Source organism: Macaca mulatta, chromosome 12 (genome assembly GCF_049350105.2).
Source record: "Macaca mulatta isolate MMU2019108-1 chromosome 12, T2T-MMU8v2.0, whole genome shotgun sequence".
In the NCBI taxonomy this organism is placed as follows: Eukaryota; Metazoa; Chordata; class Mammalia; order Primates; family Cercopithecidae; genus Macaca; species Macaca mulatta.
Genome location: NC_133417.1, coordinates 26,569,539 through 26,586,855, shown reverse-complemented (window position 1 = coordinate 26,586,855; position 17,317 = coordinate 26,569,539). Strand labels below are relative to the sequence as shown.

General features: G+C 42.0%; 1 protein-coding gene across 1 annotated transcript in view; it reads left to right on the top strand.

Moving 5' to 3' along the window:
- Nucleotides 1-11,555, top strand: part of MAP3K19 (mitogen-activated protein kinase kinase kinase 19) — a 104,772-nt gene extending 93,217 nt beyond the window's left edge. Inside the window, exon 13 of the mRNA XM_077956513.1 lies at nt 11,125-11,555. Coding sequence (XP_077812639.1) covers nt 11,125-11,191 — 67 coding nt within the window. The 3' untranslated portion in view covers nt 11,192-11,555. The remainder of the gene's footprint in view (nt 1-11,124) is intronic.
- The last annotated feature ends 5,762 nt before the right edge of the window (nt 11,556-17,317 follow it).

Genomic DNA, 17,317 nt, shown 5'->3' with positions numbered 1-17,317 from the left:
GAAAGGATTTTAAAGGAGAGAGATTTCTGCATATTTTAAAGGCAGGAGAAAGGACCTCCCCATGGGGAAAGGATTTTTTTGTTTGTTTGTTTTTCGAGACGGAGTCTTGCTCTGCTACCCAGGCTGGAGTGCAGTGGTGTGATCTTGACTCACTGCAACCTCCATCCATGGGTTCAAGCAATTCTCCTGCCTCAGCCTCCCGAGTAGCTGGGATTACAGGCGCCCGCCACCACGGCCAGCTAATGTTTTTGTTTTTTTAGTAGAGACAGGGTTTCACCATGTTGGCCAGGCTGGTCTTGAACTCCTGATCTCCTGATCCACCCGCCTTAGCCTCCCAAAGTGCTGGGATTACAGGTGTGAGCCACTGTGCCTTGCTGGACTTTTTTTTTTTTTTTAACTTTAGAAATGACACAAAATATAATACTTTCACACAATATAAAATACTTTTAAGAGTATTTATTTTCCATTTTCAACTGGAAAATGATCTGTTGGCCATTGTGCTTTCAAAAGTATTAAAAGAGGAGGGGCTTCAAGATGGCTGACTAGAGGCATCTGGCACTTACTTCCTCCACAAAGAACTGAAATAGCAAGTAGATAACCACATTTCAAATACAGCATCTGAGAGAGAACATGGATTTCAACAGAGAAGTGACAGGAAACACCTGAGACATGGAATAAGAGGGAAGGAAGGCAGTCAGTTTGGTTGAGATTGGCTGAGAGCCCAGAGGGGCTCCCCAGAGTTGGGAAAGGGTGAGAGATCCCCAGTGGTCCACATTCTCACAGTGAACTCCTGTAATCCTAGCCATGGGAGAACCCTTTAGTCCTTGCAGACACTGAGACTAGAATATGGAGCTGCCTGGAAACCTGCTCCAGAGAGGGAGCTCACACCAAGTCCCATGCATCCCTGAGTCCTAAGCAGCTACAGCATGGCATCATTTTGAGAGTCCGGTCCCCACCAGACTCCATCCTGCCCTGGGGTCCAACAGCCCCTGCAACTCCATATCCTTGGAACCCTACTTACATCTTCTTGTGTTTACCCGGAGGGCTGCAGCAGTGTGATGCCAGTTGTGCCCAGTGGAGTGGCCAGATCCCCAGCATTGTAGCACACATGGTGTCCTGCACCCCAGAAACAACAGTGCAGTGCACCAGGGAGGTTGCTCCTGGGACAAAGGGAGCCAAAGCATGTGCTCCCCAGAGCCTAAGAACTGCCTACCTGAGGTGGCTATAACAGATAGCAACTCCACCCTTTCCAGCAGCAGGGCTGCCACACACATGCTCTGAGGACAGGCTCTGCTGCTGTCCACGGCAGCCTCTGCTTAGGCTGAAGTGTATGCCACTGGCAGCGACCCCAGCTGCTTCGGCAACAGGGTTGCAGCACATTTGCATGTGCCCTGAGGACTGGCTTTCTTGGCTACAGCTACTGCCACCACCAGAAGCCAAACCGTGAGCTCCCTGGAACCTGAAAGCCACCTGCCTGAAGCTGCTGCCACGGACAGCAGCTCTGCTCCCACCAGTAGCAGGGCTATAGCACACTTGCACGTGCCCTAATGACAGGCTCCCCTTGCCCACCACCACTGGAGCTGCAGCCACCCAATCATCATGCCAGCGCCCTAGGGATCACCCCACCCTGCCCGCCACTGCTGACACCTGAGTGTACCACTGGAGGGCCTGAGGAAAGGTCAAACAAGCCTGGCCCAGCACCCCTGCCAGTGTCTGAGCACATTGCCTGGGGCCTGGGGATTCTCTGCCCTATCAATGCTGGTATCTGTACATTCCTCCTGAGGGCTCAAGGACTGGCCCATCCAGTCCATTGCAGCCACTATTAACACCAGTGCCAGGCCGGGCGTGGTGGCTCAAGCCTGTAATCCCAGCACTTTGGGAGGCCGAGACGGGCGGATCACGAGGTCAGGAGATCAAGACCATCCTGGCGAACACGGTGAAACCCCGTCTCTACTAAAAAGTACAAAAAAACTAGCCGGGCGAGGTGGCGGGCGCCTGTAGTCCCAGCTACTCGGGAGGCTGAGGCAGGAGAATGGCGTGAACCCAGGAGGCGGAGCTTGCAGTGAGCCAAGATCCGGCCACTGCACTCCAGCCTGGGTGACAGAGCAAGACTCCGTCTCAAAAAACAAAAAACAAAAAACAAAAAACACCAGTGCCTGCTGCTATTGAGCCCAAGCGTTATCCCAGTACCACTATTGCCATTGCCCATGCCATGCATACTGCCCAGGAGTCTAAGGACCTATCCACCTACCCAGCACACCACTACCACTACCAGGACCTGAGCAAGCCTTGGAAGTCCAAGAATTGGCCCATTTGAACCCATTAACACTAGTGCCCACGTATGCCACCCAGGGCCCAAGGATGGGCATGCTTGACACACCACCACTACCACTCAGGCTAGAGGACTGGTCTACCTGGCATGCCAATCCCCAGTAAAACCTCACCACAGACTCCACTAACAATCACAGACTAAGCCACTGAGGAAATCACAGACACCACTGGTGCTGTTTACAGATGAAGAAATTATACCAAGACCACACTGCTGCATACATCCAGAATCAAGGCTAAAGCATCCTACCCAATCAACACCATAGATACATCTTCAGGAAAAAGTCTTCTCCTATGAAAGCCAATCCAGAAAATTAAAATAAATGACTGTTACACCACATGTGCAAATTCATTCAAGAGCTTCAACAATAGACTACATCAAGCAGGAGAAAGAATCTCAGGACTTGAATACGGATCTTTTGAAATAACCCATTCAGACAAAAATAAAGAAAAAAAAAGGAGTGAACAAAGCCTACATGACACGTGGGAAACTACAGATTGACCAAATAGACAATTTTGGTTGTTCCAGAAGGTGAAGAGAAGACTAAAGGTATAGAAAATCTATTTAAAGACAGACTAGTTGAGAATTTCCCAGGTCTAGCAAGAGATTTAGACATCCAGATACAGGAAGCTAAGAGATCCACAAATAGATACAACCTAGAAAGGTCTTCTCCATGGTACATTATAGTCAAACTATCAAAAGTCAAAGACAAAGAGAAAATTCTAAGAACAGCAAAAGAAAAGCATCTAGTAACATATAAAAGAATCCCCATGAGACTAACAGTGGATTTATCAGCAGAAACCTTACAGGCCAGGAGAGAATGGGATGATATAGTAAAAGTTTTAGGCCAGGCATGGTGGCTCATGCCTGTAATCCCAGCACTTTGGAAGGCCGAGGCAGGTGGATCACCTGAGGTCAGGAGTTTGAAACCAGCCTGACCAACATGGAGAAACCCCATCTCCACTAAAAATACAAAATTACTCAGGTGTGGTGGCACATGCCTGTAATCCCAGCTACTCAGGAGGCTGAGACAGGAGAATTGCTTGAACCTGGGAGGCAGAGGTTGCAGTGAGCTGAGTTTGTGCCATTGCACTCTAGTCTGGGCAGCAAGAGCAACACTCCGTCTCAAAAAAAAAAAAAAAAAAAAAAAAGTTTTGAGGGCCGGGCGCGGTGGCTCACGCCTGTAATCCCAGCACTTTGGGAGGCCGAGACGGGCGGATCACAAGGTCAGGAGATCGAGACCATCCTGGCTAACACGGTGAAACCCCATCTCTACTAAAAGTACAAAAAAAACTAGCCAGGCGAGGTGGCGGGTGCCTGTAGTCCCAGCTACTCGGGAGGCTGAGGTTGGAGAATGGCGTAAACCCAGGAGGCGGAGCTTGTAGTGAGCCGAGTTCGCGCCACTGCACCCCAGCCTGGGTGACAGAGCAAAGACTCCGTCTCAAAAAAAAAAAAAAAAAAAAAAAAAGTTTTGAAAGGGATAAAAACAAAAACAAAACTGTCAGCCAAGAATGTTATACTCAGCAAAGTTATCCTTCAAAAATGGAGAAAGCCTTTCACAGACATGCAAAAACTGAGAGACTTCATCACCATTAGTGGCTCTACAAGAAATGCTTAAGAAAGTCCTACACCCGGAGCTGGGCACGGTGGCTCACGCCTGTAATCCCAGCACTTTGGGAGGCCAAGGCAGGCAGATCATGTGAGGTCAGGAGTTCGAGACAAGCCTCAACACGGAGAAACCCCGTCTCTACTAAAAATACAAAATTAGCCAGGTGTGGTGGTGCATGCCTGTAATCCCAGCTACTTGGGAGGCAGAGGCAGGAGAATTGCTTGAACCTGGGAGGTGGAGGTTGCGATGAGCTGAGATTGTGCCATTGCACTCTAGCCTGGGCAACAAGAACGAAACTCTGTCTCAAAAAAAATAAATAAATAAAAGAAAGTCCTACACCTGGAAGGCCGAGGCTGGTGGATCACCTAAGGTCAGTAGTTTGAGACCAGTCTGACCAACATGGAGAAACCCCATCTCCACTAAAAATACAAAATTACCCAGGTGTGGTGGCACATGCCTGTAATCCCAGCTACTCAGGAGGCTGAGACAGGAGAATTGCTTGAACCTGGGAGGCAGAGGTTGCAGTGAGCTGATGATAGATATGAATCTATCTATCTATCAATCATATCTATCATCATGAAAACATATGAAAGTGTAAAACTCACTGGTAGAGCAAACCACACAAAAGAGGTAGAGAAAGGATTCAAATGTTAATGCTACAGAAAACCACCAAACCACAATGATAAATAATGAGAGAGAAAGAAACAATCAATCAAACAAACAAACAAACAAAAAGCCAACTAGAAAACAATCAACAAAATGACAGGAATAAGTCATTACATATCAATAATAACCTTGAATCTAAATGGATTAAAATTTCCAATTAAAATGGTTAAATAGATTAAAAATGACCCAAAAATATGCTGCCTTCAAGAAACTCACTTTACCTGTAAAGACACATATAGACTGAAAGTGAAAGGATGGAAAAAGGATGGAAAAAGATAGTTCATGCAAATAGAAACCAATAGAGAGCATGAGTAGCTATATTCATATCTGATAAAACACTCTTTATGTCAAAAACAGTAAAAAGAGACAAAGTCACTATATAATGATAAAGACATAAATTCAGTCAGAGGATGTAACATTTCTGATGCAACCTACACCAGAGCACCCAGGTATATAAAGCAAATATTATTAGATCTAAAGAGAGATAGACTCTAATACAATCATAGATGGGGACTTTTAACACCCCACTCTCAACATTAAACAGGTCATCTAAACAAAAAATCCATAGAGAAACACTGGATTCAAACTGCACTTTAAGCCAAACAGACACAACAGATACCTACAGAATATTTTCTCAAACAACTACAGAATAAATGTTCCCATGTAAAACATGGAACATTTTCCAGGATAGGCCATATGTTAGGCTGCAAAAAAGTTTCAACAAATTTTTAAAAATCAAAATCATAACAAGTATTCTTTCAGCCACAATGGAATAAAACTAGAAATCAATCACAAGAGGAACTTTGGAAACTGTACAAATACATGGAAACTAAACAACATGTTCCTGAATGACTATTGGGGCAAGAAAGAAATTAAGAAGAAAATTTAAAAATTTCTCAAAACAAATGAAAATCAAAACACAACATACCCAAATCTATGTGACATAGTAAAAGCAGTGCTAAGAGGGAAGTTTATAGCAATAAAAGCCTACATAAAAAAATGTATGAAGATTGGCTTGGCATGGTGGCTTACACCTGTAATCCCAACACTGTGGGAGGTCAAGGTGGGAGGATCACTTGAAGCCAAGGGTTCAAGACCAGCCTGAGCAGCAAAGTGAGACCTTGTCTCAAAAAGAAAAAATTAGCTGGGTCACTTGGGAGGCTGGGATGGGAGGATTGCTTGACCCAAGAGTTTGAGACTGCAGTGAGCCATAATCTCACCACTGCATTCCAGCTGGGGTGACAGAGCAAGACCCTTTCTTTTAAAAATGTATAAAAATTTAAATAAATAATTAAGGAAACAGAAGAAAAAGAGAACAAGCCAAATCCCAAATTAGTAGAAAAAAAGAAATAAAAATCAGATTACGTTAAGTGAAATAAACCAGGCTCAGAAAGATAAACATTGCATGTCCTCACTTATTTGTGGGATCTAAAAATAAAAACAATTAAATTCATTAACACAGAGAGTAGAAGGATGGTTACCAGAGGCTGGGAATGATAGTAGGAGGATAGGGGTAGGGCAGATAGGGATGGTTAATGGATTAAAAAAAAAAAAAGAGTTAGAAAGCTTGAATAAGCCGGGCACCAGTGGCTCATGCCTGTAATCCCAGCACTTTGGGAGGCCGAGGCAGGCGGATCACGAGGTCAGGAGATCGAGACCATCCTGGCTAACATGGTGAAACCCCATCTCTACTAAGAATACAAAAAATTAGCCGGGCATGGTGGCGGGCACCTGTGGGCCCAGCTACTCAGGAGGCTGAGGCAGGAGAATGGTGTGAACCTGGGAGGCAGAGCTTGCAGTGAGCCAAGATCGTGCCATTGCACTCTGTCACTCTGGGCGACAGAGACTCCACCTTAAAAAAAAAAAAAAAAAAAAGAAAGAAAGCTTGAACAAGACCTACCATTTGATAGCACATCAGGGAGACAGTAGTCATTAATAACTTAATTGTACATTTAAAAATAATTCAAAGAGTGTAATTGGATTGTTTGTAACACAAAGGATAAATACTTGAGAGGATAGATACCCCATTCTCCATGATGTGATTATTTGACATTGCATGCCCGTATCAAAACATCTCATGTACCCCATAAATATATACACCTACTATGTACCCACAAAAATTAAAAATAAAAAAATTTTAAATTAATAGAAAAATAATAAAGGTCAGAGTAGCATTAACGAAATACAGAAAAAAAAGGATGAGTTAAATGAGAAGTTGGTTAAAAAATAAAATGAAATCAGTAAACTGCTAGCCAGACTAACCAAGAAAAAAAGAGATGACCCAAATAAAAATCAGAAACAAAAAAGGAGACATAACAACTAATACTACAGAAATGAAAAAACCCAGCAGAGAACATTATGAACAAGTATAAGCTAACAAACTGGAAAACCTAGAGGAAATGGATAAATTCCTTGACACATACAAGATTGAGTCAGGAAGAAACAGAGAACCTGAACAGACCAATATTGAACAATAAGATTGAATCAGTAATAAAATATCTCCTAACCAAGAAAAACCCAGGACTGGATGGCTTCATTGCCATATTCTACCAAACTCATAAAGAAGAACTAACACCAGTTATCCTCCAACTATTCCAAAAAATTGAGAAGGAAGGAATTCTCCCTAACTCATTCTATGAAGCTGGCATTACCCTGATACCAAAACTAGACAAGGATGCGAAAACCACAAAAAAAGAAAACTATAGGCCAATATCCTTGATGAACACAGATACAAAATTCCTGAACAAAATACTAACCCAACAGCATATCAAAAAGATAATACACCATAATCAAGTGAGTTTTATACTAGTGATGCAGGGATGGTTTAACATGCACAAAACAATAAACATGATACATCACATTAACAGAATGAAGGACAAAAACAATATGACCATCTCAATAGAAACAAAAAAGGCATTTTCTAAATCCAACATCCCCTCGTGATAAAAACTATCAACAAACTAGGCATAGAAAGAACATACCTCAATATAATAGGCCATATATGACAAACCCACAGCTAACAACATACAGAATGCAGTAAAGGTGAAAGTCTTTCTTCTTAGAACTGGAACAAGAGAAGGATGCCCACTTTCACCACTCCTATTCAACATAGTATTGGAAGTTCTAGCCAGAGTGATTAGGCAAGAGAAACAATAAAAGGCATTCAGGCTGGGCGTGGTAGCTCATGCCTGTAATCCCAGCATTTTGCAGGGCTGAGGCAGGCAGATCACGAGGTCAAGAGATAGAGACCATCCTGGCTAATACAGTGAAACCCCATCTCTACTAAAAACATAAAAAATTAGCCGGGTGTGGTGCCGGGAGCCTGTAGTTCCAGCTACTCAGGAGGCTGAGGCAGGAGAATGGCGTGAACCCGGGAGGTGGAGCTTGCAGTGAGCTGAGATTGTGCCACTGCACTCCAGCCTGGGTGACAGAGCGAGACTCCATCTCAAAAAAAAAAATAAATAAATAAAATAAATAAATAAATAAAAGGCATTCAAACTGGAAAAGAGAAAGTCAAACTGTGCCTCTTTGCAGGTGACGTGATCTTATATCTAGAAAAACCTAACAACTTCACCAAAAACTCTTAGATCAATTCAGTAAAGTTGCAGGATAGAAAATTAACATACAAAAATCTGTAGTGTTTCTATATACCAGTGAAGTAGCTGAAAAAGAAATCAAGAAGGCAATCCCATTTAAAATGGCTACAAAAAGAAAATAAAATACCTGGGAACAAATGTAACCAAGGAGGTGAAAGACCTCTACAAGGAAAACTACAGAACATTGATGAAATAAACTACAAAACATTGATAAAAAAAAATTGAAGACACAAACGAATGCTCATGGGTCACATGAATCAATATTGTTAAAATGGTCATACTAACCAAAGTCATCTATGGATTCAATAAAACCTCTATCAAAATACCAATGTAATTTTTCACAGAAATATATAAAAAACAGTCCTAAAATTTGTGTGGAACCAAAAAGGAGCTGAAAGAGCCAAAGCAATACTGAGCAAAAAGAACAAAGTGGGAGGCATCACACTATGTCACTTCAAAATATACACAAAATATATACAAAATATATTACAAGTCTATAGTAACCAAAACAGCATGGTATTGGTATAAAAACAGACACATAAACTAATAGAACAGAGCAGAGAACCCAGAAATAAGTCCCATATGTAAACCAACTTATTTTTGACAAAGGGACCAAGAACACATACCAGGGAATTGACACCCCCCTCTTCAATATATGGTGCATATTTATATGCAGATGAATGAAGTTAGACCCCTATCTCACCATATACAAAAATCAACTCAAAATTGATTAAGTACCTAAACATAAGACTCAAAACTATAAAACAACTCGAAGAAAACACAGGGAAACACTCCAGGGTATTGGTCTGTATAGAAGCTCTTTAATATATAGTTCAATTTGTCTATTTTTGGTTTTGTCACCTGTGCTTTTAAGGCAAAAGAAATCACAGAGTGAAGAGACAACCTGTTGAATGGGAGAAAATATTTGCAAAATGTTCATCCAATAAGAAACATATCTCAAAAGAAGACACAAATAGCTGACAGGTATATGAAGAAATGCTCAACATCACTAATCAACAAGGAAATGCAAATTAAAACCACCAAGAGATACCATCTTATCCCAGTTAAAAATGGCTACTATTAAAAACACACAAAAATAACAGATGCTAGCAAGAATGTATAGATAAGGGAACTCATGTACTGTTGGGTGTGAATGTAAATTAATACAGCCATTATGGAAAACAATATGGAGATTTCTCAAAAACAAACAAAAAAAAAAACAAAGAAAAAAAACAACTAAAAATAGAACTACCTGCCGTATGATCCAGCAATCCTCCTACTGAGTATTCATCCAAAGGAAAGAAAATCATTATCTCTAAGGGATACCTGCATCCTCACGCTCATTGCAACAGTATTCACAATAACAAAGGTATGGACCCACCTAAGTGTCCCTCAACAGATGAATGGATAAAGAAAACTTAGTATATATATACAACAGAATGCTACTCAGCCATAAAAAAAATGAAATCTTTTTTTTTTTTTTTTTTGAGACGGAGTCTCGCTCTGTCGCCCAGGCTGGAGTGCAGTGGCCAGATCTCAGCTCACTGCAAGCTCCGCCTCCCGGGTTCGGGCCATTCTCCTGTCTCAGCCTCCTGAGTAGCTGGGACTACAGGCGCCCGCCACCTCGCCCGGCTAGTTTTTTGTATTTTTTAGTAGAGACGGGGTTTCACCGTGTTAGCCAGGATGGTCTCGATCTCCTGACCTAGTGATCCGCCCGTCTCGGCCTCCCAAAGTGCTGGGATTACAGGCTTGAGCCACCGTGCCCGGCCAGAAAAATGAAATCTTATAATTTTCAGCAACATAGATGGATCTGGAGTTCATTTTCTTAAGTAAAATATGCCAGGCCCAGCAAGACAAATATCACATGTTCTCACTCTTATGTGGGAGCTACGAAAGTAGATCTCATGGAGATAGAAAGTAAAATGATAGTCATCAGAGGCTGGGAAGGGTGTGTATGTGGTGGGGCAGGGAGGATAAGAGAGGTTGGTTAATGGGTACATAATTAGATAGAAGGAATAAATTCCAGTGTTTGATAACAGAGCAGGATGACTAATTAACAACAATGTATTCTGTATTTCAAACAGCTAGAAAAGCCGACTCGAAATGTTCCTGACATATAGAAATGATAAATACTCATTATATATCAATAAAGAAAGTGCTTGCACAATGGTGGAGGCTAGGGGAAGTTACCTGTTTGTTAAAGCCTTAATAAATATTTATGTATCTGAAAAAAATATATCAAAAGATAGCTAATTTAACCAAAAGAATGCCTCTGGAATAGGCCATTGAAGCTAATTATTGACTATTTCATTAGCTCATTGGTTCATTAACTGGCTCATTGACTGATACCTTTCTAACATCTTTTGAATTTCTTGAAGTAAAAAATTATGCCACAATAGTACTGAACAACTGTCTCCCTCTATCTTGTTAATCCAGGAGTGCCCGAAATGGGATTATTTCAATTAATCACCAAAGCATATTTGAATATCTATTTTAAAAAGTCTTTTCAATTCTGGATTTTAATGCTTCTAAATTTTAAAAGTAAATGTAAGTGTGAATTTTACCATATGTAAATTAGACTCCAAACAAATTGAACAAAAGTACAATGGGAAACTAGGGCCTAGTTTTCAATCACAATAGCTACCACTATTCGAACAAGTACCATGCTGTTGTTTAAAAGTTGTATATATATTATTCAATTCTCCCAATGAATTAGGTATTATTGTTATCCCCATCTTACTGATGAGGAGGGTTTTAGTCACTTGCTTAAGGTCACACAGCTAAAAATTGGAGACTGGACTCAACCCAAGTCTGTTTGACTATCATAAGTTGTATTTCCATCTTTAAAGTCTGCATTTAAGTAGATCTCATTGGCAGTCTCATTACTGGGTGCTGCTGTTTCTAATGTGTTTTTCCCTTCTTAGGGACCAGCATGAGCGACCTTCTGCTCTCCAGCTCCTGAAGCACTCCTTCTTGGAGAGAAGTCACTGAACATACATCAAGAGTTTCTTTCCAGTTCCACTGCAGATGCTCCCTTATTGCTTAATTGTGGGGACGATGGCTAAGCGATCTTTGTTTCCCTACTGAAAATTCAGTCTAACCCAGTTTAACTAGATCCTATGGAGTCGCTAAATGGAAGCTTCAGTTACATATTAGCCTCCTCAAGTGTCAGACATGATTACTTATAGTATCAGAAAAAAGTTTCTTAATAACAACAAAAAACATATTTCAGTGTTTACAGTTTTGATTGTCCAGGAACTACATTCTCTATTGCTTTACATGACATTTCCTTTTATTTTTGGCCTGTCCTGTCAATTTTTTAATGATGTTAGTTTAAAATAAATTGTAAAAACAACTTATATTTTCTTGCTCGGTGAGTAAAGACGCTTACTTAATTCGTCCAAAGCAGACTAAAGGCAGGAAGGTAAGTTAAAGAGATTCTAGATTCTGTACTTTGGCAGCAATCTTAGCCTTAAAGATTCTAGGAGGTTCAAGGCCTAATAGGAGGAGGTGAGGGCCTCGGCATTTCATTATCAGAGGGCCCCTAAACTCCTCAGATGTCTCCAAGAAATTGTGCTAGTTAAGGTGGCATCATAAATCTTGGGCTCTGTTTCTCTGTAATTTATTTGTAGTGATTTGAAGTTTTTGTTTGTTTGTTTGTTTGAGATGGAGTCTTGCTCTGTTGCCCAGGCTGGAGTGCAGTGGCATGATCTCTGCTCACTGCAAGCTCCGCCTCCCGGGTTCATACCATTCTCCTGCCTCAGCCTCTGGAGTAGCTGGGACTACAGGCGCCCGCCACCACACCTGGCTAATTGTTTTGTATTTTTAGTAGAGACGGGTTTCATCGTGTTAGCCAGGACGGTCTTGATCTTCTAACCTCGTGTTCCGCCTGCCTTGGCCTCCCAAAGTGCTGGGATTATAGGCGTGAGCCACCGCGCCCAGCGATTTGAAGTTTTTATCTATTTGCAGTGAATCAGGTCATTTCCATATGCAGAACTAGCTAAGCCTAAACCAGTTGGTAGGACAAAAGCTAGTTCTGGTAAGGAAAGGATGAGTCAACACACAAATTTTTCCAGAGACCTTTGCTCATTTCATCTGAATAGTTAACCTCTGTTGAGGTCATCCTTCAAATACTGCCATTCCCAGAACATTAGTAGACCTCACAAAAGTGAGCATGGATGAGTTAGTAGTATTACAAGTCATTTTAAGTTGGTGGATTAGGCTATATATATATATATATATACACACACACACACACACATTTTTTTTTTTTTAAATCTGAGTCTTAAACTCTATTGCCCAGGCTGGAGTGCAGTGGCATGATCTCAGCTCACTGCAACAACCTCCGCCTGCCAGGTTCAAGTGATTCTTTTGCCTGAGCCTCCCGAGTAGGTGGGATTACAGTTGCCCACCACCACACCCAGCTAATTTTTGTATTTTTTGTAGAAATGGGGTTTCACCATGTTGGCCAAGATGGGGTTTCACCGTGTTGGCCAGGTTGGTCTCAAACTCCTGACCTCAAGTGATCCACCTGCTTCAGCCTCCCAAAGTACTGGGATTACAGGCGTGAGCCACTGTGCCCGGCCAGGATTAAGCATGTTTCCATTGCTGTTGATCTTACTCATCCACTAAACTTCGCATCTATTGTGGTTTTTTTTTTTTTTTTTTTTTTTTTTTTTTTTTTTTTTTTGAGATGGGAGTCTCGCTCTGTCACCCAGGCTGGAGTGCAGTGGAGTGATCTTGGCTCAGCGCCACCTCTGCCACCTGGGTTCAAGTGATTCTCCTGTCTCAGCCTCCGAGTAGCTGAGATTAAAGGCACCTGCCACCGCGCCTGGCTCATTTTTGTAGTTTTAGTAGAGATGGGGTTTCACCATCTTGGCCAGGCTGGTCTTGAACTCCTGACCTCATGATCCACCCACCTCGGCCTCCCAGTGTTGGGATTGCAGATATGAGCCAACATGCCCAGCCAGCACCTATTGCTCTAAGCTATAGTCACAGATATTTTTATTGGCTGCCATCATTTCAAGGTGGTTCAACTACAAATTACCTTTAGGAGTATTCTAATACTAGTATCAGGATTTGTCAAAACCAACCTGCTTTAGTTTTTTTTTTTTTTTTTTTTTTTTTTTGAGACGGAGTCTCGCTGTGTCACCCAGGCTGGAGTGCAGTGGCGCGATCTCGGCTTACTGCAAGCTCCGCCTCCCAGGTTCACGCCATTCTCCTGCCTCAGCCTCTGAGTAGCTGGGACTACAGGCGCCCGCCACCACGCCCGGCTAGTTTTTTGTATTTTTAGTAGAGACGGGGATTCACCATGTTAGCCAGGATGGTCTCGATATCCTGACCTCGTGATCCACCCGCCTCGGCCTCCCAAAGTGCTGGGATTACAGGCTTGAGCCACCGCGCCCAGCCCGCTGCTTTAGTTTTTATGAAATAAATGTGAAATGCTGTCCAGGTGAGGTAAAAACAGATTTTACTTTGGACGTGTAACATTAGATGAGTCTTTGTCGGTATACCTTTTCTTAAATTTCTTTTTTTCCATATTTAAGAAATTAAGGAGGCCGGGCGCGGTGGCTCAAGCCTGTAATCCCAGCACTTTGGGAGGCCGAGGCGGGTGGATCACGAGGTCAGGAGATCGAGACCATCCTGGCTAACATGGTGAAACCCCGTCTCTACTAAAAAATACAAAAAAAAACTAGTCGGGCGTGGTGGCGGGCGCCTGTAGTCCCAGCTACTCGGAGGCTGAGGCAGGAGAATGGCGTGAACCCGGGAGGCGGAGCTTGCAGTGAGCTGAGATCCGGCCACTGCACTCCAGCCTGGGCGACAGAGCGAGACTCCGTCTCAAAAAAAAAAAAAAAAAAAAAAAAAAAAAAAAAGAAATTAAGGGAAGAATATGTCCTTTATTTTACTTGCTTGTATCTCAACATGACCAGAAACAACGTAACTTTGAAAGGTTAGGGCTTATTCCTTTTCCATTTTGGAGGGATTTTCAGCATTCTTTCAAATCTGATTATTATATTGGATTTTAAAGCAACTATTTATAATCAAGCCCGTTAAACCCTATGGGGAAAGGGCAAAGAGTAAGACATGTTAATACTGTGTATAGAGATCACAGTAATAGACACATGAAGTTGGTGTTAACAAGTTTACTCCTATTCTACTGAAATATAAGGATACTGAAGACAATTTTGGAATATTGAACAGAAACTTCAAAATGCTGAAGTTTTGGCTGGGCAGGGTGGCTCACGCCTGTAATCCCAGCACTTTGGGAGGCCGAGGCGGGTGGATCACTTGAGGTCAGGAGTTCGAGATCAGCCTGGCCAACATGCTGAAACCCCGTCTCTACTAAAAATACAAAAAATTAGCTGGGCATGGTGGCGTGTGCCTGTAATCCCAATTACTTGGGAGACTGAGGTGGGAGAATCACTTGAACCTGGAAGGCAGAGGTTGCAGTGAGCCGAGATCGCACCACTGCACTCCAGTCTGGGCAACAAAAGTGAAACTCCATCTCAAAAAAACAAAACAAAACAAAACAAACTGAAATTTTCAATAGGCAAGCCTTGGTCCTCAAAGCTTCTGTGTTTTTGTTATTCACTGGGTTTAAGACATGACCAATTGTTTGGAATTACACTCTTCATTATAATTGCCCACGTGTGCTCTCTTCCTTTTGAAGAGGGTCTGAAAGGATGTTGGGAGTGGAGGTAGGTTGGGGCTGGGATAGCTAGCATTCACTGAGCTCTCGGCAGAAAAAGGCACATCATTTCTTTCTAGCTGCTGATTGGGATGGCAGTATCCTTCTTCCTTTATTAAACAAAGAACAGGGTTCAGAGCTAGCTTTCTTAAGGCTATCCAACTCAAGGTGGGAGTTGGATTGTCACCCATAAAGCTCTTCCCTGCTGCCTCCCACAAACTCATAGTTTATAAATGGTAGCAGTCACATCCTAGTTTTACCGAGTCCAGTGAAATACCACTGTGATGACGATAGATACAGCAGTCCAGTTCTTGATTTTGAGTACTTTAATGGTGTGAAAAGCTTTTCATTGTTCACTTAGCAGTAATATTGTCCTCCCTTCCATGAGCATCACCCTTTTCACCAGGCACAACCGCTGAGTTTTCAATCACATTGAAAACTCACATTATGTGCTAAATTCCTGTATACTCTGGGCCCAAGCTCAACCAAATACATTTTAACCCCCAAGTTCTAAAAAGTAGATCTACAGCATCTCCTTAACTGTAACCTACTTTAGTCATACACTGTGTAATGAGTAGCTCCAAGATAATAACCCACTTAATCTGCTCAAGGAGCAGCCAAAAGCTACCTACCATCACCTACCAGGCCGTCTTTATTCTTCATACGAGCTGCACTTAATTCAGTTGAAAGCGGCTATTTAAATGTAGAAACTTGCATTTTAAAAATATTTCCAGGTGATTCTGCCAGTTAAAAAATCTCTGGTGTAAGCAACTTCTATCTCTACTGGTAATAAAGTTTTTAAAAAGTTTCTATATGCCATTACACTGTCAAGTTTATAGAGGATAGTGCTTTTTCCTACTGACAGGACATGACATTATGAAAATCCATGGCTGAATTCATCCATAAGGCAGTCACTAACAGGCTGACGTGAAAGATGAAAGAAAACTGGCCTCCTCAACTGTGTCTGAACATTTGAAAGGTCTAAGTAAGATTCTTAATTTCATGGCAATACAATAAAAATCTTTCATCAGTGAGGCCCTACATTGTATTGGGAGGTGGTGTTGAGGGGAAGGAATAGGCAGGCCATATGCTACAGTTAAAATAAAAACATACAATTTATTATATTGAAAAGTGCAGGGGGCAGGGGTGAAGGAATACACAAATGAACTTGGATGAGTTTGGTTAGATTGAATTACTTGCTTTGTAAAGTTAAAACCCATCCAATTTATTATGATAATAGAACAAGCCCTTACTGATGTCAGTACCAGTGAGACAAATCTCTTAACTGTGATACAAAAAGTATTTGTTACATTTAGGCTGAAAATGTTTTATTTTTAATTTTTAAAAATTATTATTGTTTTGAGATAGAGTCTTGCTCTGTTGCCTAGGCTGGAGTGCAATGGCGCTATCTCGGCTCACTGCAACCTGTGCCTCCCAGGCTCAAGAGATTCTCTCCTGCCTCAGCCTCCTGAGTAGCTGGGACTATAGGCACGCACTGCAATGCCTGGCTAAATTTTATTTTTTAGTAGAGATGGGGTTTCACCATGTTATCCAGGCTGCTCTCGAACTCCTGACCTCAGGTGACCCCTGCCTTGGCCTCCCAAAGTGCTGGGATTACAGGCGTTAGCCACTGCGCCCAGCCTGAAAATGTATTTTAAAAGTGATTTTTCTATCCTAATTCTACTTTATCAAAGTTATTGCAATTAGCTTGCATTTTCTTTCACGTGGAAGGTGCAGGGAAATTGCTGGGAAGGGGAGGGAAGTTGGCGAGCGGCCTTATTAAAGAACAGCTTATGTTTAAATATTTTTGAAGGGGCCGGGCGTGGTGGCTCACACCTGTAATCTTAGCACTTTTGCAGGCAAAGGTGGGCGGACTGCTTGAACCTAGGAGTTTGAGACCATCCTGGGCAACATGCTAAAACTCCATTCTACCAAAAAACAAACAAACAAACAAACAAAAAACAAAAAACCACAAAACCAAAAACCCAACCCAAAATTAGTCAGGCACATGGTGGCACATGCCTGTAGTCCCAGCTACTCAGGAGGCTGAGGTTGGCTGATCACTTGAGCCTGGGGGGCAGAGGCTACAGTAAGCCAAAAATCACACCACTGTACTGCAGCTTGGGTGAGAGTGAGACCTTGCCTCAAAAAACAAAAAAATTTTAAGTAGGTAATTCCCCTTCCAGATAATTGCAATTATTTGTGCTTTTTATGGGAGTGATGCAAGAGGTTAGACAAGAAAATCTTAAAACAGAAATCAGAATGAACAATTTAAGAGAATTCTGGACACAGCAGGAATGCAGTATTTAATACGTTCCAGTTATACACCTGGATTGGCCTTCATCATTCCATCCAGTATCCCAAATCTACCCCTCTATTAGGATTCTCTTTAATGCTATTCTATCTAGCTTTCCTTGACAATCCAAGCC